Source organism: Streptopelia decaocto (genome assembly GCF_964273445.1).
Source record: "Streptopelia decaocto genome assembly, chromosome: 15".
Classification (NCBI taxonomy): Eukaryota; Metazoa; Chordata; class Aves; order Columbiformes; family Columbidae; genus Streptopelia; species Streptopelia decaocto.
Window position 1 is genome coordinate 3,345,462 of NC_138670.1, and position 27,870 is coordinate 3,373,331.

The following is a 27,870-nucleotide window of genomic DNA, read 5'->3' on the forward strand; positions in this document are numbered from 1 at the left end:
AGTGCTCCGACTGGGAGGAATTGTTGGAAAAATTCAATATAATCAGCCCTGGAAAGTGGCTGGAAGGCTCTGCCTTGAAAAGCAGTTTCTAATAAGGCTGTTTACATAGACATTTCTGAGGCAGCGATCAAATTATTTTCTTATTTTTCCTCCATTTTGTAGCAATCTTCCAAAAGCCACAGATCTTGCGCTCCAAAGGGACGGCTGTGTCTTGCATTTGAGTCTGAATAAGTGTTTGTTTAGTCTTTTCCATGCTCAAACTTCTTCCCTGTTCCTAGCGAGGGTGTTCAGGGCTCACACCTCGCCTGTCCCAGCCGACTTCTGCAGCTGTGGGAAGCGGATCAACGTTCCCTTCCCCAAAACAGGGATTGCAAAGCATCATGTGGTTTTGAACCAGAAGGGAACTGCCCAGGAGCTGCTTTCTGGTGGAAGCGACCGGTTATTGTGCTAAATCCACAGTCGCTCTGTTGTGAATATCGAGGAGCTGGGGGAAAGGGTTTAATTAGGCTGCAAGAGCACGATTCCTAAAATACAATTTGTGGTAAAGTCGCCTGTCATGCAAAATAGGTGAATTTCTGCCAGCCAGTTTATTCAGTGTCCTTGAAAGGGGATTTTTCAGTTTAGGGAAGCGTTTTGCCTATTCTACAAAATAGGCAACATACGGTTGCTGAATTTGCAAAGTGAATACATTTGCTGATTCTGTTTGCAAAATGGGTCCGCTTAGCTATTTTTCTGCCTATTTTGTAGCAGACCCTATTTTTAGCAAAGCCCGTCTACGTGCCAGCATTTCTTTCTGGCTCTTTTACTTTCTGGGGTATTGTCGCTGCCCAGGGCAGGGTCAGAGCTCGGTCCCCGTGGGGTCCAGCCCTGAGAAGCCCCACCAGAGGATCCGCAGGGTTTCCTCCCGGTCGGCACAGCAGAAGACGTTTAATTGCTGTCAGGAAGGTGATGCTGCGGAGAGAAAAGGGCAAAGGGAGCTGTGCTGGCTGTGAGAGGTTTATCTCCATCGGCCAGGGAAGCAAAACGTGGGGCTCGCAGAGGAATTGCTCTGGTTCCTCCTGTCACCTCCGCTCTTCCCCTGCCTTCCAAAGAGCTGCTCTGTTCCCCGGAGCCGCGGGAGCGTGGGCTGCGGGAGGGCTCGGGCTTGGCACAGCCCACGAGCTGCCTTCAGCTTCTACGGCGGCGTTACTACTCATCCATTTTTAGATACACACGTCAAGTCCGATTTGGCTCACCATCACTTACGGGTGTGATGGAGAGGCTGCTGGGCTGGGGAGCCTGGCCGGGAAGGGGAGCAGAGGCAGCACCGATGCTAAAAGCTGGTACAGATGGTTGTTCAGGAATGGACACGCTCGCTTAAGGCTGCTTGAAGAAGGAATAAACATTTCTGCTTCTGAAGTGCTTGACTGGGAGCTTCCCCTGAGCTGTGAAGATCTGAGGAGCACACAATGAGGTGCCTGTAATCTTGGATTTTGAAGGATGAGAAGAGATGTCAGGGGGCAGGTATCCCGGCTGGACCAAAGGGTGCTGGGCGGGGATGCCGCAGACCAGCCCGGCCGTGCTGGGGTTTGGAGCTCGTGTGGCAGGAGGGATCTCTGTGCTCCGGGGTGGGAAGGGGCTTTAACAAGCAGATGCAAGTCAGCGGGATTTGAGCAGCGTCTGGCAGAGCTGTGCCCTGGGGGCCGAGCCGGGACCTTTGGTGCTGCCCGTCCTGCTGCCAGGGCCTGAGCTACCGGGGAGATCAGCCGTGTGATGCTGGTGTTGCTTTTTCCATCCGCACGTACCAGTTCCTTAAAAGAGGAATTCTGGATAAAGCTTTTATCGAGTTGTCCCAAAGAGGGGAGGAGAAGGAACAGGCAGGCGGCTCTGCCGGGGCCATGCGGTGCGGGACCCAGCGCCCGCTCCTTCCCATGGGGAGTGAAGAGCCTTTCGAGCCCCCGCGCGGGCTGGCACTCCGCACAGGGCACCGGCTGCCTCCTGGCACCGAGCAGTGATAAACTTTGCGAGGTATTTTTAGCCTTTTCCCAAATGCGATGCTCTGAAAGCAGGAGGATGTAGCAGATTTGCTGGCAGGGTGGGAGCGCTCGTTTTCAGGGGGGTGATAGCATCACTTCTCGGGGGATAGAAACACGGCAGCTGAGATTTCTGGGAGCTGCCATGGTTTGTTGGCATTACCCGTAGCTCCTTGCCCTTCCTTGACTTTTAAGGCATTTTTATTTTTGTTCTCATTCCTTGCTCTCATCTTATGGCTGTTTCCTTTAGCTCCCTTTGAAACTTGGTCATCTCCTGTGCATCCATGCAGGGCAGGAACACCTGGCTCCAGGTGTGACAATGGGAATTAATTGATTTGCGGGAGGGAAGCATTCACCTGCATCAGCCGCAGGGTTCGAGGTGCTTTGTCCACCCCACTTTATTGTCAAGGTGCCTCCAGAAGGCCCCAGAACTGCAGGATGTGTCGCTGCGTTGGGGTTCGTGCCAGGTCTGGGTTGCCTGGACCAAACCCCCATGCCAGGATCGGTGTGATGCCAACCATGGGCTGCTGCGGGTGCCTGGCACCGGCGCTGGGCTATGGACATGGGGTCCCCAGCATGACTGACCTGCCTGGCTGGGGATAACCCAGCTGCCTCTTGACCTGGAACTGGGTGTTTCTATTGCTTTGGGGGTTTTTTTTACCTCTTTTTTTTGTGGCCAAGAGTGAGCGAGACAAGAGCAGAGCACATGGGGGAAATGCTGCAGCTTCGGACTTCCCTGCAGCCGCGGGGCAGCGATGGCGAGAGATGAGGTTACTGTCTCTGCGGTGCCGGTGCCGAGCCGCCTGTTCTGGAAAGCGGTGGGGGAACAGGAGGTGACCTGCGGTTTGCCATTGAGTTCCTGGCAGAACGACATCTGCTTTCGCTTCCCAATTTGGGACCTAGAAGGCTCAAAATGTTTCACTCAAAATGGAACCTTAAAACCCCCTCTGGCTGCCCAGCTGCTTTCACATAAGGCTGAGCACCATCGCTTCTGTCACCGCCGCGGCTGGCGGGACCTCACCTGTTCCTGGGCGTTTTCTGCCAGCAGGAGGGTGGCTGGAGGAGGGACGAGCAATTTGGGGAAAGGTAGGGAGAGGCTTATTTGTGTTGCAAATGATATTTTAATGTTGTGGTTACTGGAATGGTCTCATCAGTCCCAGGGAGGAGTGTGGTGATGAACCCGCGTGGGCAGCTGGATCAGGTGTGCTATGAGGATGTCACCTGGGGGGGATGTGGCATGGAAACCCCTCACGGCACCGTGTTTCAGCAGAACCTGGGTTTGCCATCAGTGAATCTGTGCTCGTCCCGCTCCTGAGCCAAAGAGGAGGAGCAGCAGCTGACAAAACGCTTCTGCTTTCCAGGATGGTGGAGGAGCTGGTGGCATCGTGGTGTGGCCAGGCCACCATCCCTGCCCTCCTGTATGCCCTGCCAAGGCCACGTTTTGGTCCCTTCTTGCCTGGTGGCCTCAGGCAGGTGACTTGCCCTCTCCCAGTGTGTTGGGGCAGGGGTTCCCTCCCCAGCACCAGGGTTTGGGTGCCGATAAAGCACCCAAGATGCTGGAGGATGCTCAGGCAGGATGTGTGGTGGGTGAACAAAGCCACACTGGGCTGGAGTCTTGGTTTTCACACTTTGTGTTGGGGCTGGAAGGGAAAAGCCTGAGGGTACCGATGACCTGCCTTTGAGAATTTCCCCTGGGGTTGGGCCCAGACCCTGGAGCGTGTCCGTGTCCTAATAAACCGTATTTATGGAAGCAACGTGACTCGTTGGAAAGGCCGGAGGAGCTGCCCTTCCCAGGCACCTCCTGAGCTGCTTCTCTCCCTCTGCCCTTCCAGGAACAGAAGTTTTGCCAGCGCTATGACCAGCTGATGGAGGCCTGGGAAAAGAAAGTGGAGCGCATCGAAAACAACCCCCGGCGCCGTGCCAAAGAGAGCAAAGTGCGGGAATACTATGAGAAGCAATTCCCGGAGATTCGGAAGCAGCGGGAACTGCAAGAGCGGATGCAGAGGTTAGAGGAGAAGCGGTAGGAAGGGGCTGAGCTGGTATCAGACAGCCTTTCTCTTTTCTTTGGGGATGGGTGCGGGGTTTGTTTGCGGGAGGAGCGGGCTGGGATGGCCACCGGTCCCTTTTCTCCCCTTCTAGTTGAAGGCAGAAGCCAGCAGACATGTAGCTTTGCTGCTTCTTCCCCAGGGTGGCTCATCACAGAGCCAAGAGGGAAGGAAAAATGTCAGGAATGTGGTTGCCCATCTCCTCTGGCTGGGACAGCACTAATTACTGCCTCGCTGGTGGGCCTAAATGAAGATATACAAGACTCGCAGATGGATTTGGTCATGTTGATGATTTAATACATGCACATGCTTTGATCGAAGAAACATCTGTAGAGGTTACAGGAATAACTGTGGATGATATGAAGGAGCAAAGTGTCTCACTGAAAGGGATGTCCCCTGTCCCTCCCATCCACTGGTGTGTTTTCTCCGCTTCATGGGAAGCGCAATGGAGGTCATATTGTTTCCTGCCGGGAGGAGACGCGATTTCATTATCTCCACCCTTCTTGCTGAAAACGCTCCGTCCTTCATTTCAGCCCCAGGATCTTGCCCAGGGACACCTGCTGTGCGCAGAATCTGAACCCTTGTGCCAGCGTCCCGTCCTCGTGCCCCGCACACAACAGGATGCTCCCAAACTCCCTCAATGGTGGCTTTATTTTATCTTAAAGAGAAGGGGAGAAATGGTACCCAGAAATGTTTAAAGCTTTTATGTGATTAATAGGAAAAGTTTTAATTCCTTGGGATACGTGGCTGTTAAATTTAGTGATATTGGGTGGGGTAGATGTCAATGGCTGGTTGTGATTTAAAATTTCCTGCAACATTTGCAATCAGCACTGACGGCTTGGTGCTGGTGCTGACGCCTTTACGCTGCGGTGTGGTAAACAGGAGAAAATATGAGGAAAGTATGGCTGGGTATGAAATGTCCTTTCTGTTGTAGCGGCCCAGGTTGACACAGGTAAGGAAGGTGGTTTGAGGGACACCGGGGATGATGCTCTCTGGGCTTCAGGTGTGGGATGGGGTGGCCTGGGTGGGGTGTTGGGTTATGGTCATTATGGAGGTCAACAACAAGGACAACAGGGCCGGCGAGGTGTCATGAGTGTGGTTTGCCGCTAATGAAGCGGAGCATCAGTGTCTGAGTGTTTCGCCGCCCTTTCCCAGCAGGGTAGGACAGAGGGGCAGCGGCGGGCTCGCCATGTCAGCTGCACGCAGCGAGCACGAGGTGTCCGAGATCATCGACGGGCTCTCAGAACAAGAGGTGAGACCAGCTTGTCCTTTCTCCTCCTCTTCACCCCTCACTCCACACCTCTCTGAGGAAACCAGGAGAGCACGGCCAGATCCCACGGTGAAGTCTATCCCAAATCCCACCACATTCAGGCCATGCTGAGGTTGGGGATGTTGCCGTGATGCCTTATACACTTTCTGCACAGGATCCAAAGTGAGGTGTTCCTTTAATACCCAGCAGCGTCTTTCCAGCCACCCGAGCGATGTAACAAAGCTGTGCAGTGGTTCTGCAGGGGCAAAACAGGGAGCAAAGAGCCCCAGTGGCCAGTGGGTAGAGTTTATTGGCATTCAAATTCCTCTTAGGGACATGAAACCCCAGGATGCTGCTCGTCCCGGGCAGCACCCACAGGCACCTCCGGGCTGTGAGTTTAAGCTGGAAGCAGAGGTGGGAAGGGAGCCGGCGCCCTGGCTGCCGGGCGGAGGGGTTTTTCTGTTCCGTTTTGTTTTGAATGGGCTGTGCGGCTCGACACAGGGGAATCCTATGGAATGAATGGTTTGTACGTCAGCCAGTTGGCCCACGATCTTCTGGGAGAGCTCCATTCATCTCGAAACATCCCCATGACCTTGGCTTGGGTTGGATCTGGTTTCACAAGGGTTCCGCTCTCTTGGCACGGAGGCGAGCGCAGCGAGCGCAGCGCGTTGGGGAGGGGAGAGCAGCCGTTGCCCGCCGTGGCCGAGGCGTTTGCTGCCTGCACACCCAGTTCTCTCCCTGCCCCAGGTCCCAGTTTGCTGTTTGCCAGTTAAGCTGGCGACCGAGAGGACACAGATCTCAGAAGCAGGGAAACTTCACAGCTCTGCAGAGCTTGTGGCCAAGGGGAGCGTTAGATGATTGTCTGCGACCTCCTGCGCCGTGTGCTGCTCAACTCCACCCCAACAACCTTCTGCTGAGCACCAAGACACCACTTTGCTTGGCTTGGAGGAGACCTTGAGAAGCTTCTAGCCCTTCCATGGGGTTGGAAGGAGCAGGGGGGTGAGAGCTGGGGAGCATCGCTGGTGCTCTCAGGGCTCTGCACAGCGCTTGCTGCTTTCGGTCAGGGTCGATGCTCTGGCTGTGGGCTGTCCCTGGCCACCTGCCATGAGGTGACACCCGCAGGGCATCTGAAGAAGCTGGCTGCTGAACAGGACGCTTCCTAGTGAGGATGAGGCAGGTGATGAAATGAGTTGAAGCGCCTGCGTCTGTGCAGAGGGATGTGTGTTAGGAAGAGGAGGTTGGGTCTGAGCAATCATGGTGGGGAAGCCGGGTGGTTCTGGAAGGTGTGGGTGTTACAGTTCCCTGTGGAACCGGTGTCTGGCTGTAAATTAAAATAAGAGCACTCGAGACCTGGCCTTCAGGAGTCAAGGGTTGGAATTTGTGTCTGACCGGTGCCATCCCAGGTGACAGGGAGGACTCAGAGTGACGGTGCTTCTAGCAAATGACAGAGGTGCCCAGAGCATCCCTCTGTCCTCCCAGGCAGCAAATTCTGTCCCAGGGTGTTGCCGTAAGAGGAAAGAAAGGAATGACAGCCCTGTTACGGTGACATTTGAAACCTCCTGGAACAACACTAGGTTTCTTGTGGAAGGGAAACACGACGTTTCCCTCTGCCCTCCCTTTCAGAAAGCGTTGCGGAGCTGACCCTCCTCTCTTGCAGTTTGGGGTGGGCGCTGAACCTCCACGTGGCCATGGGTTTGGTGGCTGGAAAGGGTTTGCATTCCCTGTGCGACTGCTGCTCTGACTTGTCCCTCGTCATGATCAGGAGCTGTTTTGCTTAAGTCAGGCATTTCCACATGGTATCTTAAAGCCTTTTATTTCAAAATGAAAGATTAATTGTTTCCTGGCTGACAGCGATAGCCTCTTTCAGCGTTTAATTTACAATTACCCCAGCAATAAAGCTGTCTAGTGCTTGCTTTTGAATTCTGCTGTTCCTCCGCCTGTCCTTTCCTCCCGAACATCTGTCCCCTGTGGTCCCTGCGGGCCCGTGGTGCTGACCAACTGTTCTCTCTGCTTTTCCCCACAGAACCTGGAGAAGCAGATGCGCCAGCTCGCCGTCATCCCGCCCATGCTCTACGATGCTGACCAGCAGCGCATTAAATTCATCAACATGAACGGCCTCATGGATGACCCCATGAAGGTCTACAAGGATCGGCAGGTGATGAACATGTGGAGCGAGCAGGAGAAAGAAACCTTCCGGGAAAAGTGAGTGTAGCCCTCATAGCTCCTCATGTAGCCTTTGGGACCCGTGCGGTGCTTTGGCCAGGGCCCCAGCACAGTCATGAATTTCCCAAGGGCTTGTCAAATCCTGGAGGGACACAACCATGGTCCCTGTGTCACCTTGGACCTGTGCACAGGGTGATGCACTTGCACGGAAACCTCAGGCGGTTCTGTGTGGTTGTTGTAGAGGTGATGGAAGCTGCTGCTCATGACAGGCCGAGAACTACAAATGTTAGTAGAAATTTCTTTGCTGCTGCATATCCTGTCGTATCAGCCAGTTTAAGGACAAAGCCAGTGAAGCTGTGCTCCATACACTGTTACATTTTTGGATTTACATGCCTGTCCTTTGGGCGCTGTGTGTCCAGAGGGATTCTTGGGGCTGTCACCACCCACCCCCATGCACACCCCCTCAGGCTGCAGCTTCCAGCCTGCACCTGTCCCTCAGCGCTCGGTCCCGTGCTCAGCAGGATTTCCCACCGGCCGCTGTATCCCTGGGTGCATTCCCACACCCGGTACCTGCCCGCTCTGGCTGCGGTGCTGCCTCCTGTTTGCAAGCAGCGCTTGAGAACAACTTCACTTTAGTGCTTGAGATCGCCTGGGGGATGCTGATCCCCTCCTTGGGTACCACTGTGCTGTCAGCCACGCTGTGCGTCCCAGCTCGATCTCATATCCAGACTCTGCCGTATCTCACAGCCCAGTGGGGAGCTGGGTGTGTGTGCACAGAGAACACGGAGCATCCATGGTGTCCCCACTGTGCCCTGTGTGTCTCTGAAAGCAAAGCCTGGAGTTCAGCTTGCAGCAGGATGAGCTCTGCTGGGGCTCGCTGCTCGAGACACGAGGGACACAGGGGTCTGACAGGGCCACCTCGTCCCATCTGGCCTCCAAACAATCATGGGACAGCTCTGCGGGTTACCAGCAGGCCCACGGCCAGCTGCTCTGGAAGCTTCTCCATGTCCAGGATCTCTCCTCCCGTCCCTGCCCGTGACGACTCCCGTTTGCAGCTGAAATAACTAATTGCCAAGATGGACCAAAAAAGAACAAAACAAGCAAACAGCCTTCCAAACCTTTGGTAGAGGAGAATCCTCATTGCTAATTAGCCTTAAAATGTGACTCTCCAAACAGCAAGGCTTGCCCACAAATGACGCAAAGGCTAATTACTTGTTCTTTAATGGCGGGGCTGGGCCTGGCTAATGGGGCTGGAAGAATCCACACCCAGCTCCTGCATCCTGCCATGTGCGATGGTTTCTGTGTCATCACCGTGGGTGATGCAGAGCTCGAGGCATAAATACAGCAGGATTTCAGGGCTCTCACAAAGCTCATTTGAAGAGGTTGGTGCTTTGGAGCTGTAAGGATACGATCCTGGTGTGTGGGCAGCTCAGCTGCCTGGTGTGCCGCAGTTCTGGCCTGGGTTTTTGAGGTGAACCCCATGTGTCATCCGTAACCCAGAGGTGGCTTATTCCTGAGACCGTGAAAACCTGGTGCGACCTTTTGTTCAGCCCTGAGGGCAGGGGCTCCTGGAGAGAGCAGCAAGGCCGACAGGCTCCAGGTCTGAACTGTTTTAGCTGTCAAAACATAACCATGAGGAGGAGTCTGATTTATTTGTTTCTGGGCAGGATTTCAGGTCTCGTTATTAAGAGCCCATCACTAGTCGGCTCACGGGGGGCCGTGGTTTAGGTGGAGCAGCAGGGATGGCTGCGGTGCATGCATCCATGCACTCAGCATCCAGGCCCTGTGCTGCTGGGCACGGTGTGAATGCAGCATCGTCCCTCATCATGGGGACACGGCCTGGCCGGTGAAAAACAGTGGATTGTCATCTGCATTGCCCTTGACTCTGTGTTAGCATCGTTGATAACGTGGCCTTGAAACGCCTGTCCCTCGGTCAGCCCGTGGTTTGTGCCATGTACAGCTGCAGAGCTGTGCTCCCATTGCAGGCTGAGCAGCCCAGCTGCTTTTCTCTTTTCTTTTTTCCTAGCATTTCTAGTTTATTTTTTCTTATTTATTCATGTGTCTTAGATGATCTCCTTGGTGTCTGTGTTATATCTGGGAGATAAGTCTTACTCTTCAAGACACCGATGGCAGAAAGACTGTTGCTGCCTGTGGGACAGAGACTGGGAACCCCGTTAAGCACCCGAGCATCACGCTCCTGTTGCCGTCCATGCTCCTACACCCTCCCAATCCCATGTTGTCACCCACAAAAGCCTCGCGCTGGCTGCAGCGGGGATGAGATCCCTTGCTCTGCCTTGTGCCCCAGCCCTGGCACAAGATCACCACTCGCTGGGCTCCCCGTGCTTTGGCCACACACTGGTTAACTGTCCTGCCAGCGGGAGCACCTCCTGCCATGGGCTTGTTGCCATCAGCACTTCCCCACCAGCTAGGCGAAGGGATTTGTTGGAGGAGCCGTCTTTGCACGCAGGGCCAGCTTCCCCGCGGCAGGCGATGCTCCCTCCCGAGCCTGCTGGCAGCTCCCTCGCTCGCTGGGCAGGAGGCACATCCCTCACCAGGCATCTCTTGAGCAACTCAGCAACGTGGCAGCTCTGTGCTTCCTCCTGGGGTTTGGGTTTCCCTTCCTGTCCTTTGCAGCTGTGTCTGGCAGCCCAGCCAGCCTTGGGGTCCTGCTCAGCAGCAGGGGCACCGCTGGCCATTCTGCAGGGTGCTTGTGCTTGGCCATTGATGGTGATGCTTTGCCCTTTCCTTGCCAGATCCTGAGGCCCCAGCCAGGTGTGCAGCTGCCCCCTGTGCCCGTCCTGCGGTTGGTCCAGGCTGGGGTGGCCATGGGATGGAGCAGAGTGACAGGCAGCTGTCGGGCACTGCCAGCCCTCCTGCCCTCTCCCACTGCGTGATGAACATCTGTGCATCGAAGCTTCCAACCAGCCCAGCTCCACTGGGCTAAATTTAAAGTTCTGGTCTTTCTGGGAAGCTGAGCAGCAGACAAATATTTTCTCAACCTCCCAAGTCCCTCGGGGAGCCGGCCTTGCTGCTCCGGGTGTGCAGGACATGGCAGCCCAGCTGCCATGGGTCGGAGGGTCGGAGCCGGCACCACACTAACCCCCTCCCTCTCGCTCCCGCAGGTTCATGCAGCATCCGAAGAACTTTGGCCTGATCGCATCCTTTCTGGACAGGAAGGTAAGCCTCCCTGCCTTGGCTTTAACCTGCTTGTGCTGTCTCTTCTCCATCACACGGCTGGCTCTGGTGCTGGAGCAGCCGGCGGACACTGGGCGTCTGTGTGCGGTGGTGGCTCAGAGCCCTGGGCATGGTGCAGACACCTCCCGCTCCCCCCAGAGACAAGGGACCGACTCAGCTGTGGAGAGACGCGGCGCTCAGCGCCACGAGGTGTGGGAATGCATCCAGCTTGGTGTGCGGGCGTCACAGCCCACCTTGGGATCTGCTCTCCAGCAGCTCCTGGAGGCATTTGCACCAGCCAGGCTGTCGCACGGGGGGTGGGCACCTGCCTGCCCAGCGCGAAGCGCAGGGGTCCCCTCTTTGCTCAGCAAGGGGATCTGGAGGGTGGCCTGAGTCCCAGTTCATCAGATTGGATATTAGGGAACATTTCTTCATGGAAAGGGTTGTGATGCTTTGGAAAAGGCTGCCCAGGGAAGTGGTGGAGTCACCATCCCTGGAGGGGTTTAAAAGATGAGGCCCTTAGGGACGTGGGTTAGTGCTAGATTTAGGTTATGGTTGGACTCGATACTCTTAAGGGTTTCTTCCAACCAAAATGATTCTTTGAAAGGTTTGAAAAAGAGATGTGAAGGAAGAATGAGTCTCTGGTCCTGTTCTGAGCAAGGCCGGGTACCCGCTGTGGGACAGGCTGTGTGGGCAGATCCTGGACAGACCCAGCCTGGAAAGGCAGCGATGGAGCAGGTGCTGTCCTGAGCAAGACACGTTTGGGAGCTGCTGCTCCTCTGGTCCTTGCAGTTAGTTGCATCCTCTGCCCATCTTGTGTGGTGTCTCATCTACAGTGTCCCCTCGCTCTGGGGGAACCCCTCTGCATTTGGGGGGTGGCCTGCAGAGGTCTTCAATTCCAGCCTAAACTATTCTCTGATTCTGCATGACACAAGATGGGGAAAAAACTTATAAGATCTTGACTTCCCTGCCCAAAGCAGCAAGCAGAGGCCAGCAGAACTCGTGCTGCTGTTGTCACTGTAAGATACCGGGCTCTTTCCAGCCTTTCCGTCTTGTTGAAGCCGAAAGTGGTGGGACTTGGATGATGCTCACAATCCAGCCTGTGTTCCAAGCTGTAAAATGTCTTCTAATTTTATTTGTACTCATTTGTAAATCAGGCTGTAATTATGATACAGAACACATCCATTATCCTGTTGGAGAGAGATGCAAAGTATGGCTCAATGTAATGAATTAATAGATTTTTAAATTGCATTATAAAAAAATAGTGATCTTAGCCCTTGGAACAGATGACTGTAAGTTTTTGTGTTCGCGTGTGTGTGTATAATCATGGCTAGATTAGAAAGAGATCCAATTAACACTTTAAAAGTTGCAATCTGTTTTTGCAAATGGTTGCGCTCCTTGCCGAGGGGGAGCGCAGCCCCCCCGCGCCCCCGGAGCCCGCAGCGGCGCCCGGGATGGCTCCGCGGGCTCAGCTCTGTTCCTGCAGCTGCTGAGCCCATATGGGAGGGTGTAGCCCAGACCAGCGTTCAGCTCCGCGAAGGACTTTTCCCGGGGCGGCACGCTCTGCGCTGGTCAGGAGCAGAATCCTCCTGGATTCCAGAATTCTCCCACGCGGGTCGTTTTTTTCCTAATGTATCCGATCTGGGACGGTGCTCGTGGAGCTGACCGCTGGAGTTGGGCTGGTGGCTCCCGAGCGCCGGGATCTCAGCCTGGCCCTGAGAAAGCCGCCCGCGCTTGAGCCGGTGAGCTCAGCGGCTGGAAGTAACGCCGGCCGACAGTCGCGTGGCAGGTTGTGCCTCACGTACCCGCGACAGAGGGTGACAGGCGGCTCTGCTCCTCCTGCCTGGAGCTGTCACGGTCACCTGGGGTCAGCCCGTCCCCCTGCTCCCCTCCCAGCGGGGGCGCTCTCTGCTCTGCACCCCCATCCCCTGCCCGCGGGATGGCCCCGCTCTGTCCCCCATCCCCTGCCTGCGGGATGGCCCCGCTCTGTCCCCCATCCCCTGCCTGCGGGATGGCCCCGCTCTGTCCCCCATCCCCTGCCTGCGGGATGGCCCCGCTCTGTCCCCTGGCGGGGCTGGGCCTGTTTACCACACTGAGTGTGCTGCCCCCTCTTCCAGCTCCACCGAAGGGCTCTGGGAGGGAGTTGTGGGGAAGCTGCAGATCTTCAGGAGCAGCAGGAGACCTGGCAATGGCAGGGCCCAAATGCTGCTTCTGGAAGTCTGCACCTCCAGAGAGGGAGGGACCGGGACATTCTGTTCCCTGACGTGCCCGTGTCGTTGCAGACGGTAGCAGACTGCGTCCTGTACTACTACCTGACCAAGAAGAATGAGAATTACAAGAACCTTGTGAGAAGGAATTACCGGCGGCGCGGGAAGAGCCAGGTAAGAGCTGTTGAAGCACATGGAAGCGTTGTCCCAGAGAGCTGCAGGGCTTCGCGCTCGCAGCTTCTCAGCAGCCCTTTCTCTGAGCACCCCAAATGCTTCTTTTCTCGCCTCCCCAGACGGAGATCTCGCTTGCAGGCTGCACTGGGGCTGTGGTTTTGCTCTGTGTAGCTTTTCAGAACAGGCTGTTTTCTGGCAGTTGATGTTTGTCCATCCCCGTGCCAAAGTCGCGGTAGCTTTAAAAAAGCAAACAACAAACCCAAGATGCTTGAAAAAGAGAATGGAGTGAACGCAGAAAACCTGGCCACACGTCAGGACTAGCGCAGGGCTGCCTGCACAGCCTGCGGCTCTGTCCGAGCATCGAGTGAGGCCCGTTCCTTTGTCCCCTCTGCAGCTGATGGGCACAGGACAGCGTGCTGGGGACAGGACACTGAACCCAGAGGAGATCCTTAACCCTTTGGTTAGGGGCTGGGCAGGTGCCTGGAGGTGGGTGACTGAATCAACCCTTGCCGTTACATGGCCAAAATGCAAAATCAGACACGAATATGCTAGTGTTGCTGCTGATCCCATGATACCGAGGTGCCTGGGTAAGTGCTGACCTTCTGGGCAGGTACTTTGTCCCTGCGGGCACTTTGAACCAGAGGAAGGTCCCGCTGGTGGATCCGCAGGTCCATGAGGTGAACAATTATCCACGTCATGAGGAGAGCGGGGCGACCACAAAGGGAGTATCTTTCCAGATAACGTGGGGATGGAGTTGGAAAAACTGGCCTGGCCAGTGCCACCACTGACATCAGCAGCTCCTCGAGCTGCATGGCCATAAAAAGCAGCACTTGGGTCTAGATCCCGATGGGGAGGCAGATAGGTAGCCTCGCTGCAATTTGATTTCTGCAGCATTAAGACATCAGAATAGCTGGGACATGACGAATGTCATGGACAGAGCCCAATTTTCCCTTCTCTTTTTCAGAGACATTAGAGATGGATAAAGCCCGATTAGATTATCCAGTCCCTCTCCCAGCAAACACAGGGTGGTTCCCTCCAGTACATTTTTATAGTGTTTACCATGGTCTGTTTTGTTAGATCACAGCAACTAGAACATGAGGCCACATTTGTTTCTTGTTAGCAGTGGAGACATTTAGCACAGCTCATTCTGGTTTCAATGTTAAGTTGAGCAAATAATAAGTGTGGAAGGAGAGGGACAATCTAACGCTCCGCATCTGCCTACCTGCCCCAGCAGCCACCTGTGCCCAGCAGGTGCTGTTTGTATTTTGGTTTTTAAAAGTATCTGAAGCATCCTTGGCTGCAGAATTTTGGGCAGCGCTTGCCCTTGCTGATGAGTCCGGTCCCACCTGGGCAGTCGTGATCCTGCGCTGCCGTTTGGAGCCTCGTTCAGTGCCAGCCTTTGCTGCACTGACTGTAATAAAAGGCAGGACTTTTTGCAAGTAAAGGACAGCAATATTTGAAAATCATGAAGAGGCTGCTGGGCTCCAAGAGCAGAGCTCACCCTGAACGTTACTGATTTTTGAAAGAGGAGTCGGCTCTCTAAGTCTGGGGGGGACACAAGCAGTGTTTCCTGATGCTGGGCTGGAATGGGGGATGTTCAGCCAAGCTTTAAGAGCCTACACAGGGCCAGGGTCTCCCCTGAACGCCGTGCCGATGGGAGCCGCTTCCCCGGGGTCAGTGCGGCTGTGCAGACCAGCACGGGAGAGGTTAGGTACCGGTAAATCCGGAGAGCTGGGGATGCTCCTGGTGGGATTTTTGCTTAGTGAGAACCTTCAGAAGCTGCTCAGATTCTCTAGGCGTCTGCAGAAGGAGTGTTCAACTGGGAGTAACCCGTCCCCGAGGCTCAGCCCATCATCCCTGCTCGTTCCAGGGGTCCTGGATTATTTTTAACCCATGCAGGTCCCTTGTCGTGCAGCCTCGTGAGGAGCTGGGGCTCTGGCTGGGGAGTGGTGGCGTTGGGCTGTCCCGGGGGCTTTGCCTCCACCTGCCCTGTCTCAGGCACCAGAGACAGTGATGGGATGAAGGACGGGTGACACGGTGGGACATCGAAGGGATGGGCAGCGTGTGGGGAGGAGACAGGGCTGCAAACACCCTTCCTGCAGCATCGGGAGATGTGGCACCGTGTTCCTGGCGCTGCCCATGCTCTGAGCACGTATTTTCCTGCTGGTAAGGGTTTGAGCGGTTAAACACCAAAAGTGAGATTGAATTGATGGAGAGGAGAGGAGGAAAGGTTGACTTTTCCATCAGATGAGAGCGGCGGGTGAGGTCTGATACAACCAGCATTTCAAGTGGCCCTGTGCTGTTTTCTTGCTCCTTTTCTCACGGAGAGGTTGGTGGTCTTATTTGCTCTTGGAGGCTGCAGGGGACCTTGAGAGCTAAGTGGAGATAATTACACGTAGAAATAAAGCTACTCTGGTGTCAAGATGATCATTGTGGCCTACTTATTAAAAGTCCATTAAAAAATAAGAATCCCACTGCTCCCTGGCTGATGGTCCCCTGGCAAAGGATATTCCCCATAAAGCTGCCACTTATTGCTAAAAATCTCCTGCCAAGAGTGGGAACTTCACATCATTCTGCTTCCAGTTGTCAGAAAGGGAGCAGCCGCCCGCTCCGAGGCAGAGCTCGTGCTCCAGGCGAGCGAGGGGCGCACGCATCTGATGGATCGTTGTGCAGACTATTGAGGCTCCTGAGATGAAGATGCTTTCTAAAATAATCCTCTTCGTTCGGGTATGGAAAATGCCATCTAACCCTGCAACGGGGGAATCAATGGGAAGAGGAGGAACTTGCGAGTGTGTAATTTCTCATTGATAAAAAAAGAAGAAAGTTTGTGTCGTGGTGAAATGATCTGATCTGATATTCGGTGTAATAAGCATAAATTTGCATGAGCTCGTAATGAAAGGCCCTTGTGCAGATGTGTCGCCTGGGGGGCTGTCGCAGTCGCTCTTCAGGGTATTTCAAAGAGCGTCTCTTTGCGAACGCCCCTTATTCTGTAGTGAGGGGCACCAAAATTGAAGCTGGGCAATTGGTGCCGGGTGCTTCGCTTGCCGGGTGAGCCGTTCAGCATCGGGCTGAAACCGTGCTGGAAGACAAGTGTCTCTATTTCAATGTAATTATTCTGTGCGGAGTGTGAGGTTTTTATTCCGGAGTGATTCCGCTTTGGTTTTGGAGCGGCGTTGCCCACGTGGCGCTGGAGCAGGCGCCGGTTCTGCCTCCCGCGGCGGTGCCGGGGGGTTCCTGGGGACACGCCGTGGGGCTCCCGCGCAGGGCCGGCATGGGGGCGAGCGGCCGTCCCGCCGGGCAGAGCCCCCGCGGTCACTCGCAGCGGCCGGGGCAGCCGCTGGCCCGCCCGGGGTGACTCAGAGGGATGAAGTCACGGCCGTGGCTCGCGGGTCGTGCCGTCACGCCGGTCCCCCCGGGCGCCGCTGTCAGACGCTGCTCATGCAGCCCCGGCGAACAGGCCCTGTGCGTTAGCACTGACGCTTTCGAGGACTCGCTCCGGGGCGCTGGGGGGACCGGAGCCGCCCGGACCCCCCTTCCTCCATGCTGGAGCCGCGCCAGCGGGCGGGGGCCACGGCGTGACCTGCCCGGGATCCGGCACCGTCCCCTGCCAAGGGCTGACAGCCTTTCCCAGGCCCACCCTCTTCCCTGCCCCTGCCAAAACCCACATCGAATTATCCGTCCCGCCGCCCGTCCCGCCCTCCCCAAACACAAACCATTCCCGACGCGGATAAACAGCCCCAGCCTGGGGTTTTATAAACAACCCATTTATTTTTTTTCGCGTCAGTGCCATCCCAGCCGTCGGGGCTGGCAGGGGCTCCGTGTCCCCGTACACCTGTCCCCAGGACAGGAGTGGGGCCCCGGCACCGTCCAGCCCTCCCGACCATCTCCTCTGTCAGGACCAGGTCTGGAGCTCTGCAAACTGCCTCTTCCACCACAAAGTGTGCGTGTACCCCCGCTCTGTTAACCACAGCGGCTAACGAGATGAATAATACTTATTTCTGGGAAGAATTTGATTTTCATCAGTCCGGGGAGTGGCTGCTCCTTAGCGACAAAGGGTTTGACAACTTCTCTTTCAGACGCAGGGAGATACTTGTCGTGAAATCCTGGTTTAATAATGCGGCACATGACACGGAAACAGCCCTGGCTGTGGCCACTAAACTTTGCTGCCACAAATACCAGTAGATTTTTCTGCAAGCATTTAAGCCTGTGCTGACTTGAGCGCTGTATTTCCAACAGCACTGAGATTACCAGCAGAGCGGGCAGGGGGGTGGTTGTGGCTGCAAAAGGGTCTGTAACAGAGCAGTTTGCATGGTTGGAATAACGTGTCAGTGTTGAGGTTCATCTTCTGCTGATGGGACATTGCGGTGAGGTGGCCCTGCTTGCCTTGTCACCTCGTTCTGCCGCATCCCACCAGCGGGGCCAGGTCAGCTCGTTGCTGGGACACAATGGGGATTGAATTTGGCTTGTTTTCTGGACAGGTCTGCAGTGTGACAGCGCTGCTGGTGGCTGGGGACACCTGCCTGGCCAGGCTGGGGGTGCAGGACCCATAGGAAGTCAAACCCAACCAGACCCCGCGATCCTGGTCCTGATCGACTGTGGCCTCACACAGAGAAATGTCTCACAGAGCATTTGTGCCTTGGGTGCTCGTGCGTGTGCCCCTGGGCGCAGGCTCTTGCTCTTTAAATCTACGTCTCCTCATAGCCAAAAAATGAATCCAGACAAAACCAGCTACACCCCAGAACCATCAAAAGTGGCCCAAAACCATCCTCAGGGAAGGCAGTGGGATGTGAGCACCAAAGGCTGTGCTGGAGTGTGTTTGGAGGCAGCGGGTCCTGCTCAGCAGCTGGTGTTATACAACTTGTAAAGAAGCCGGTTTCCATCAGGAAAAGTGGTTGTTTCTGGGAATACACCTATCTCTTGTACTTCTCCTACAGCCGGGTATAGTTCGGCCGCTTCTCAGCTCCCAGGACAGCCTGACAGTGGTGCTGGGGGTCTCACAGGTGAGGGCAAGGGCTCTGCAGCCTGTCTGAGCTTTGCTGGATGCTCTTTGTGATCATTTCGGTGCCTCAAAACAGGAGCGTCCACCTGCCCTCCGTGCCGAGCGCGTTGCCGCTTCCCCGCAGCCCCGTCACCCCCCCCGGCTGCACAGTCGGGCAAACACAGTGCAAACGCGCATTCCTGAAATCCCAGCTGCAGTTTTGGGGGTGATTAGATGAGAACGATGTGGCCATATTTGGGAAAAGAAGCGAAGGGTGCATTGCTGTGGGAGGATGGCTGCTCGGTCCCCGAGTCCCAGCGCAGCCTCGTGGGCTGCTGGCAGCTTGGGGACAGCGGCAGGACCTGTGGGGACAAACGGGACACGCAGCCGCTTCCCTCCGGGGTAGCACCATCACGAGCTGCTGATGGACCACTTGCTGCTGGACTCTTTGGCTACCACAGCCGGGCTCTTCTGTGTAGACCGATCACGTCTGCAGTGAGCAATAATAAAATAGTCACTTAAAAGTGACGTGAGCGCTCCCATTCCCGTTGTCCTCCGAGTTGGGACTCGTGTTTCTCCAGCAGCAGGTCGATGCATCCTCCCAGCGAGCGCCCCACGACGCCGGCACCCACGTGAGTCTCCTCGGAATGGGGATTTGGGATCCAGGCTGGGTGTTACTGATCCCCGCAGGGGACCTGCAGCTTCTTTCCGGCAGGACAGGGAGTGACAGAAGCCTTTGGATTTTAGGATGAGTTGTTTTATCTATTGTTGTGATCCAGGTTTGGCTGGGAATGGATGGGAAATGGGTGGTGTCATAGCTAAGTTGCTTTCTAAAGCAGGCACAGCTGAAAATGCTGGAGAAGGATGCTTCCATGAGGATGCAGGGCTTGCTTTGCTCCTGGTGCGTCTGCAACACTCGGGGATGCTGCTCAGTGTCCCGCGAGCCCCCGGCCTGGGGGTGCGGGGTAAAGCAAACCCCAGGGAGGAGAAAACACGTGTTCCCCACCTGGGACAAGGCCGGGGGCTCATCTCCTCCGCTTTCAAACGTTACGCTCTCTTCCCCTCAAGTCATTTTCCCTTTGCGAGCAATCAAGTGACTTTTTAAAAAACTGAGCAGCAACCCAGAAAAGAAACATTTCCTCTTATGGAAAAGCCCTTGGTGATTTAAGGAGGGATCTGAGCGAGCAGGGTCCTGTAAAAAATCACTTCTGTGCTTTGCTGAGATCAAGGAGCGTCCCCAGCACGCTGCTCACCCCCAGCACCGGCAGCCTGGGCGATGACACAGGGTTTGCCCAGCCTGGCTGCGGCTTTGCTGCTGGCACCAGCGCGTTTTGTGGCCAGTGGTGCTGGTGAGCCTGGATGGGGCCCGTTCGGTGCCTCCCAGATGCACGGCTGTGGTGTTTTCCATCTCTGCCGTGTAATGATTGCTGTCTTGCAGAGTTTGTTGTTTACTGGCGAAGGAGCAGCACAGCTCCAGGCGGTTGTGGTCGGAGCTGAGCCGAGCAAACCCCATGCTCGTTATCATTCTCCTTATCGAATCCAAGCCTGGCCCTTTGATTTTTCCACTTGCTTCCACAGCCAACAGCATCAAACCCAGCCCTGGGATGCAGGCGATCAAAGCCAAGTCGCCGGCAGACATTCCTCTTCCTCTCCTTGTTGTTTTGGCAGCCGCTTGTTTTGCTTTGTGGTTTCTCCCATGAGCAGAGGGTGCCGCGCGTGGTCGTGAGAAGCCAGGCTGTGCGGCAGTGGGTGGCAGCGAGGGCTGAGGCGTTCCAGACCATCGGATCGGAGGCTCCGGGCCCTGGGAGCCCGTTATGTGATACACACCTGGATTTTTGAGCCGTCCTCGCTGCACTCTGTATCCAGCTTGCCACCCGGGGATGGGTAGGGATGTGCGGGGAGCTCTGCGGTGGCCATGCGGTGTCAGACCTTGGTGGTTGATGCCTCAGCCTCTGCTATGGCATCGGCAAATGGGGATGGATGCTGCAGGGGAGCCCTTGGGCGCCTGGGCAGTGTGGTGGGTAAAGAGGAGGCTGGTGCTGCGGGTGCTCGGTGGGTAAATCCCTGTCCTGGTTCTTGTTGGTGTGCCTGCCAGAGGGAGAGTTTGGAAGCAGGTGGAAGGGTGGATGGGGTGATGGAGAGGGGACGCTCTGAGCCATGGCTGTGCAGCGCCAGCCCGGCTCCTGGCAGAGACGCTCTGCACAGCGTCCTGCAGGGCTGGGGATTGGGGTGGGAGCCGAGTGCCACCGGCTGTGCCGAAAAGAGCACAGTGCATCCTGCCCGCGGTGCCAGTGCTAGACCCCGTTGGAAGGTCATGGTGATGCCAGCAGGCACCTGCACACACGTCTGGCCATCCCAGGCATGCTGAGGCTCCCGGAGAAGCAGCAAAGCAAACCCCAGGCATTCTTGGCCAGCGTAGCGTAGGCCTTTTGTCTTCAGCTTATCTCAAGCTGGTTTTAATTTGCAGCTCCCTGATTGCATGCAATGACCTGGGCCTGAGCCTGCTCCGCAGCTGAGTGCCCCTGGAGAGCATCATAAATGCCATTGATCTGAAGTCACCCGTGGGAGAAGTGAGGAGCTCATGCCCTGTGCACGGGAGAGGCGGCATAACCGAGTGGGTGCTCCCGGCAGGGATGGGGCTCACGCTGGTGGGGAGCATCTCCCTCCAAAGCCCCTGTCCGGGCAGACTTGGGTTTGACATGGTGGGGAGGGGGTTGGCGCGTGTCCCCACACTGCTGCAGTGAGCCCGTGGCCAGGGACACTAAGCTGCCTTTGAGCAAAATCCCCGGAGCTCCCTGCCCACAGTGCCCAGGGATGGCTTGAGCAGCCCTGTAACGAGCTGCCATGCAGCTCAGCCTGGCCCAAGTGGCTCCTGCTGTGCCAGGGCTTAGGGGTCCTGCTTTGGCCCGTCCTCATTTCAGCAGCAAACAGGAGTTGGTGGTTTCTGTAGTGTGTTCTGTATAAGCCCAGCACACCGTGATGTTGGCAGGGGAGGGGACACACCTGCGGGCAGCCAAATGGCATCCCCTGTGCAGCCAGTCCACCCTCCAAACCTGGTCACAGAGAGAGAGGAGATGTCACCCCCAGCCGGCACTTTGGCTTGGGGACAGGCTCTCACACCGTGACCTACCCAGTTCCCTACCAGCAAGCAACATGGCTGGAGCGATGGGAACTGGTGGTAGATTTTGAGGGTGCTGTGGAACAGGGAGCGAGGGGGGACTGGGAGAGGACGTGTGTGCCTCGGTTGCAGGGTTGATGCCCAGAGAGTTGGTGGATACCCTGGAGACATCCCAGGCCAGCTGGATGGGGCTCTGAGCAACCTGAACTGGGTCAAGATGTCCCTGCTTATGGCAGGGGGTTGGAGTGGGTGACCTTTGAAGGCCCCTTCCAACCCAAACTATTCTATAATTCCATGCCAGCATGCCCTGTGGGCATCAAGGGAGGTTTCTGCGTGGGGCTCTGGTGTGTCCCCGGTCCCCTGCCGCAGCCCGGCACATCTCACCGCAGAGGGGCTGGGGAAGGCAGGAGCTGTCGTTTTTCCGGAGGTTTGCAAGTTTTGGAAAATAAATAGCCCTGCGCAGTAGGTTAAGCTTGGCATCCTGGCGGATTAATCACGCTGGCTGCAGCCAGCACTGTGAGCCCCGGTGACGAGAGCTGTGGTTTATAGCTGATGATTCATCGACTCGACTTAGAGCGACCACGTTATTCCAGCAGATTGCAAAATCAGAAGAGGAATGTTGTGGTTAGTTTACGGCTTAACTATGCAAATCGTCAGGAAGCCTTCAGAGCCGGAGAATGTAAGGCACAGCGCGCCCGGATGGCTGGGCGCTGAGCAGGGGCCGGGAGCCGGCGATGGGGCTGTCGGGGACCGGCCGCTCGCGGGAGCCGGGGAGCGGGGAGGTGAGTGATTTGCGGGGAGATGAGGGTCCGGAGCTGGCAGGGAGCGCGTGAGCAGGGTGTTTCGGAGGCGGGGGCCGTGCCGCCGGCCGGGAATGGGTTCCTGGCTGGTTTCACCGTCTCTGTGCCAGGGCGGCAGGCGTCTCCGGCGGGGCTGGGAAGGCAAAGGTGGGGAGCTGCTTCTCCCACCTCGTCCTGCCCTCCCGTCCTGCTCGCAGAAGCAGGCAGTGCCTCGGCGGAGGAAGTAAACAGAGTGGGAGGAGCTGCACCTCTTCCTCGCCAGGGCTTTCCCCCAGCCAGACCCGCTGCCGGGACGCGCAGCGAGTTGGTCGGTTCTCAGCAGGGCCGGTGTTTCGCTGTCCGGGACCTGCCTGGAAGCCGGTGTCCCCTGAAAGTGCACTCGGAGCCAGAGCTTTTGCGTGGCTGAAATCCCGGTGACGTGCCCATCCGATGGAGCTGGCTGGGCAGGGCGAGCCCTGTCACCCTGAGGGGAGCTGGGTGCTGGGGCCAGCACGAGTCCCTGCCCACGGGCCATGGCGAGGGGGTGGCCGGTGGCACACGCGGCGTTCCCGGGAGGGCTGGCAGTGCTCTGCTCCTCTCCAGCTGCTCCGGGGCCAGTGGGAAATTGGGGCAGAGGTGAGCAGATGTTTGTAATTATGGAGCAGCTCATGCCGGAGCACGGGGAGCACACGGGGAAGGAGGCTGCCCGTTCCCGTGGACTCGGAGCACGATCGGCCTCTTGCTCACATGTCCCAGGTGCGATTTTTGTCCTGGGGCCTTTTTAAATAAACAGGATGTGTCGGCAGCAAAACCAAGCAGCAGCGATGCTGAGGAGGAAGGGCGGTCCGGTGGTTAGAGCCTCTGACCTGGGAGGGAGGGACAGCCCTGCCCTCTGCCACAGGCATCTTCCCTGGCCTCGGGCATGTCCCTTCACCTTGCTGTGCAAGGTGGGGAGCACGTACCTGCTCTGCCTCCGGGAGATGAGGTGCCTCATCCCCAGGGGTCAGGGATGTGGGTGGAGAGAGGTTTAAGCTTGCCAGGAGCCGAGCAGATTTGGTGCTGGCCTTTGACATGTCCACTAAGAGCCGACCCACCTGCTGCTCCACCTCTAACCGGGGCGGTGTGAATCAGAGGGAAACGTGGGCTGGTAATTGGGGAAGCATTTCCTGGCCTGTCACGCTTTGGGATGGCGTCCCGTCCCTTGAATCATCCAGAGCTGGTCTACGTCCAGCACTAAGAATAGCAGTAGCCTCCCCGTGCACCGTGGGGGCAACCGGGGGAACCGGCCAGCTCAAGGGTTCTCAGCTGTGACTTCCCAGCACTGTCCTGTGCCGCGGTCTGGCAGCGATGTCTGAGGTTTTGGGGTACAGCACGTAGCACAGACAGGCCAAGGTGGCTGCTGTGGTCAGCTGGGGGGTGTCCCACCTCCTTTCTCCACATGCCACTTGTAGCTGAGCTCTCACATGGTTTCATTTGGGACCCCGGGGTGGCCGCTGCCCCCCAGGGCTCTGGGTGCTTCAGCCATCCCCGCAGCCTCCAGCCCAGCACGTACCTCGGGATGCGATGGGATGGGATGGGATGTAAGGTGACGTTTGTGAGCGTGGCCGTCCCCAGAGGTGCTTTCCAGGGTGTTTGGGGTGCCCTGCCATGCAGCAAGCCCTAGCACAGGAGATGAGCCATCACCGCGCGTTTGCCGGGGTTCAAAGCAGCGTGTGGCCGGGAGCTGCCTTCAGATGAGGACACGAACACAGCCGCGGGTTGAGCAGGGGACAGTTTTCCCCCTGTGGCCTCGTGGTGACGATGCTGCCTCATTGCTGCCCGACGTTTGCATTGCTGCCTCAAGTATGCATTTCGTGCATCTCAGCCCGGCAGGAGGGGGCTGGCAGGCGGGTGCCCTCCTGTCCCCTCCCACTGTGTGCAGGGTGCTGTGCCATCTGGCTCCTGGCGTGGGTCACCCTGCCGTGGCTGGAGCAGGGCAATCACTAGAGGGCAACCTTGGACTGAGATGCTCCTTTGCAGTGGGAGAAGCTCTAATTTGATGTCCTATCCTGCTGGGCTCGAAACCTTCTGGAGGAACGGGATGCGCAGTAGCCCGCTGAAGCCGGGTCACTGGGGTTTGCTTGTCCTTGTCGTGCCGGAGTTTGGTGGTTGTCTCCCCAGAGAAGTGCCTGCAATGCCATGTGAGCTTCCGTGGCCTCTCGCACGTCTCCCTGCTTTTCCACTGCTGTGTTTGCAGGCTGGCGTGGGGAGCTCGTTAGCATCGCTGCCACCCCAGCCCGTTCCTCTAGGGCAGAGCTGTGACGGCTGCTTGTGGTGACAGTGCCTTGGTTTGAATGGGCATGGAGACGGGGTGAGGTGATGCTGGAGCTCCCCGGGGAGCCCGCGCCAGCCTGGCGCTGGGGCAGGGACTCGCGCGGTCATAGCTGGGTTCATGGCTGGAAAGAGAGCTGTTCCTTGGCCAGTTGCTGCAGGAGACAGCCTGTTCCCCAAGCCTTAGAGATTTGTGGACTTCAGAAAATATTAAGTTTATTGAGTGCTCGTCCCAACCATTCCCTGGATCCCCACAGCCTCGCATCCCATGGGGCCCTTCCTGGGGTGCAGTGTGGGTGAGCTGATGGGGTACGGGGTGTGTGGCGCGTGTGCCGGTGCCGCCGGGGCTGAGGCTGCCACACGTGCGCTCCTGAGCGGGCTCCTGGCGGCACAGCTTCCCCGCCCCATACAAAAAGGAATTGAAAGTCCGTGGGGCTTCAGCGGTGGCAGCACTTGTGTTTTAAGGACTTGTGTTGAAGCAGGGCCTGAGAGAATCAGAAACTTTTTTGCTAAACTGCTCCAAAGCCCAATTTGACAGCTCTGCACTTCTCGTTTTAGCAGCAGCCCGTGGGGCAGAGGGTTTAGCTCGTACCCAGCGCCACTGCTGGGGAACTCCCATGATCGGGCAGCCTCCCAGTTCCTGCAGACTGGGGACAGGCCGGTCCTGCTGGCTCAAGGGACAGGGACACACCTCATCCGCGCTTGCTGAACAGCTGCGTGCTGCCCAGACCAGGCCACCTGGGATCATACTTTCTGTTGATAAGCCAGCTTTAAGGCAGCTTCCCCCCATTACATCATCGAGCCCTTTCCCAAGGGGTGGTGGAAGCCCAGTAGCTTGGGCAGGGGCCGGGCAAGCCCGGGTGGGTTTCCTGGAGCGAGCAGCCTCGCGTTAGCCAGGAGCAGAATGGTTTAATAAATCATTTCCGTCTCTAATTTCTGCTTCTCTATGAAATGCCTCTGGTTTGCCAGTTGCCAGAGGGAAGGGAGGTCAGGGGAACCAGGCGTCCCCAGCATCCTCCTTCCTGCAGCTGGTGCAACAAAACCCAGAACAATTGCAGTTGCTGTGTCCCTCGGGTTCAGCAGCGGCGCTGGGGCGGTCGGGTGCACGGGCTGCACCCAGGGTGCTGGGCGGAACGGAGCAGCTGGGAAGCTGGGCATCTTCCCTTCTCAGTGATACGGGGCCATAAACTTTCCCCATGGGCCATGTCAGATGCTTGGGAAAAAGATCACAGAGTTGGTATCGCTGAGCCTCGGGGCATCTCTGGTGCCCCCATCTCCTTTGTGCTCCAGCAAAATGCATCCTGCCGGCTGCAAATCGTGACTGATGTTGCTAAGCCAACACCTGCAGGGAGCTGGGGTTGATCTCAGCTCCCTGCTCGCTGCTGGACCCCGGGGGAGCTGCAGGGGCTGTTCCGCTGCCTGGAACAGGAGACAGAGCGCGGCTGCCTCATCCCGCACTCCTCTGATCTCCCCAGAAAGCTTTCAGCCCCATGGCCTCCGTGAGCGCCCTGCCTGTCCCTTCTGCCTGCGGCGCTTTTTCCTCTTGGCCGCTCACCCCCCAGCATTGTTTCGACGAGTCTGTTTAGTTTGGCCCAGGTGCTGCGGTGTATCCGCCTCATGGTTTTGTTTTACCTCCCTTGTTTTGCAGCAGCAGCAGCAAATGCCTCGGAGCAGCCAAGAAGAGAAGGATGAAAAAGAGAAAGAAAAGGAGAAGGAGGGAGAAAAGGAAGAAGACAAGCAGGAAACAGAAAATGACAAGGAAGAACTGACAAAGTAAGGACAGCCCTCCCTGTCTGGCTCGCGGCCACCTCCAGCGAGGGCTGGGGCTGCGGAGGTGGAATGTGCAGGGGGATGCTCAGTGGGATGCAGTGGTGGGACACGGCGTGGTCCAGGGCTGCCCGACCCCATGCGGGTCGACATGTGCCCACCTCACCTCCTCCGTGGGCAGAGAATCATAGAATCACAGAACCGTTTGGGTTGAAGGGACCTTCCCAGCTCCCCCAGTGCCCCCCCTGCCATGACGGGGGCATCTTCACCAGCTCAGGTTGCTCAGAGCCCTGTCCAGCCTGGCCTGGGATGTCTCCAGGGATGGTTCATCCACCGCCTCTCTGGCCAACCTGCACCCTTGTTTCACCACCCTCAGTGTAAAAATAATTTCTTCCTTATATCCAGCCTGAATCTCCCTCCTTTAGTTTAAAACCATCACCCCTTGTCCTGTCGCAACAGGCCCTGCTGAAAAGTCTGTCCCGTGTTTCTTATCGGCCTCTTTCAAGCACTAAAAGGTGCAATAAGGTCTCCCCGGAGCTTCTCTTCTCCAGTTGAACACCCCCAGCTCTCTGCGCCTGTCCTCGCAGCAGAGCTGTTCCGTCCCTCTGAAGATGCTCTGCTCTTCATTCCTCTGCCCTGCTGCTCCCAGACTGGGAGAGCAACTCTGATACACATTTTTTTTTTAACAAACCAAATCGACCCGCAAATCCCATCTGATCCTCCAGCTTGTTTTGTTGTTGCGGGAGCCTCTGGGAGTCAGAGGAGCGATCTGAGCGCAGCACTTCACCTTTAGCGTTATTGCTGTCAACGTGAGCGCTCCCAGATGAAGGTTTTCGGCCAGCCCTGCCTCCCTCGCGCCGAATCGGGAGGGAGCACCAGAGCCGCGGCAGGGAAAGGTTGGCACGCAGACCGCGAGCTATCTGTAATGAGCTTAATACTTGGTTTAAAAGAACATCTGGCTTCATTATATCTAGGCTACGAAGACATTTACCAGCAGGTCCCTTTCAGGAAGATAAATGAGGAGGAGGCAGGGATGAATTTGAATGGTCTGGTATTAAACCTGTCTCTGTCAGGTCTCTGCGTGCACTCGGTGGTGGAGCTGCAGCCAGCTGCAGAAAGAAAACCCCACCGCAAATTACCCCCCCACCAATCCAGCCAGGAAAAGAGCCTGCGTGTGCAAAAAAAACCCAAAAAACAGACCTGCCCCCCCAAAAGACCAACAACAAAAAAATACCCTCGAACACGTGCAGAGAAATAATTGCTTGACCTAAAAATCAGACCAACCTAACAATGTTTTTTCTTTTTGCAGGGACAAGAACGACGACACGTCCGGGGAAGACAATGATGAGAAAGAAGCTGTCACCTCCAAGGGTCGCAAAACCGCCAACAGCCAGGGCCGGCGCAAAGGCCGCATCACCCGCTCCATGGCCAACGAGGCCAACAACGAGGAGGCGGCCACCCCGCAGCAGAGCACGGAGCTGGGTGGGTACCGGGGGCACCTGGGCAGGGCTTTTGGGGTGTCCTTGGGGTGGGACGTCACTCCCTGCTCACAGAGCAGGGATTTTCCTTCATGAAATGCTCCTTTTTGGGGGGCAGCAATCCCACAAATGACCCAGTGCGGTTCACCCAGATAAAGTTGGAGGCATTTGCGAGCTTGGCTTGTCCTGGCTGAGCGTTAGTGAGCTTTACAGGCTCAGAGGGAAAGTATTGCAAAAGACGCAAAGGGAAGCTGTCAGTTTTGGCAGCACGTCGGCTGGGTTTGCGCAGGGCTCGTGCACCTCCTGCACCTGGAGGTGTGCTTCTCTTGGCAGCGGTCTGGGATCTCAGCACCCTCGAGCTCTGCACAGGAGCCTGCTCTGCCCTCCTGGGTCCCTGCCGGTCCTCCCACCCGTGG

The 27,870-nt window shown here is 56.8% G+C and overlaps 1 protein-coding gene across 11 annotated transcripts in view; it reads left to right on the forward strand.

Moving 5' to 3' along the window:
- NCOR2 (nuclear receptor corepressor 2) overlaps positions 1–27,870 on the forward strand; it is a 213,224-nt gene that overhangs the window by 129,075 nt on the left and 56,279 nt on the right. For 5 of the 11 annotated variants that reach the window (XM_082066400.1, XM_082066408.1, XM_082066409.1 and 2 more), the window contains exons 10-16: positions 3,845–4,032; positions 5,213–5,309; positions 7,330–7,508; positions 10,592–10,646; positions 12,926–13,024; positions 25,858–25,982; positions 27,286–27,458. In XM_082066400.1, coding sequence (XP_081922526.1) covers positions 3,845–4,032; positions 5,213–5,309; positions 7,330–7,508; positions 10,592–10,646; positions 12,926–13,024; positions 25,858–25,982; positions 27,286–27,458 — 916 coding nt within the window. Of the gene's footprint in view, positions 1–3,844; positions 4,033–5,212; positions 5,310–7,329; positions 7,509–10,591; positions 10,647–12,925; positions 13,025–21,776; positions 21,903–25,857; positions 25,983–27,285; positions 27,459–27,870 lie in introns of those variants that run through there. The other 6 variants (XM_082066405.1, XM_082066401.1, XM_082066406.1 and 3 more) reach the window with 4 other exon arrangements.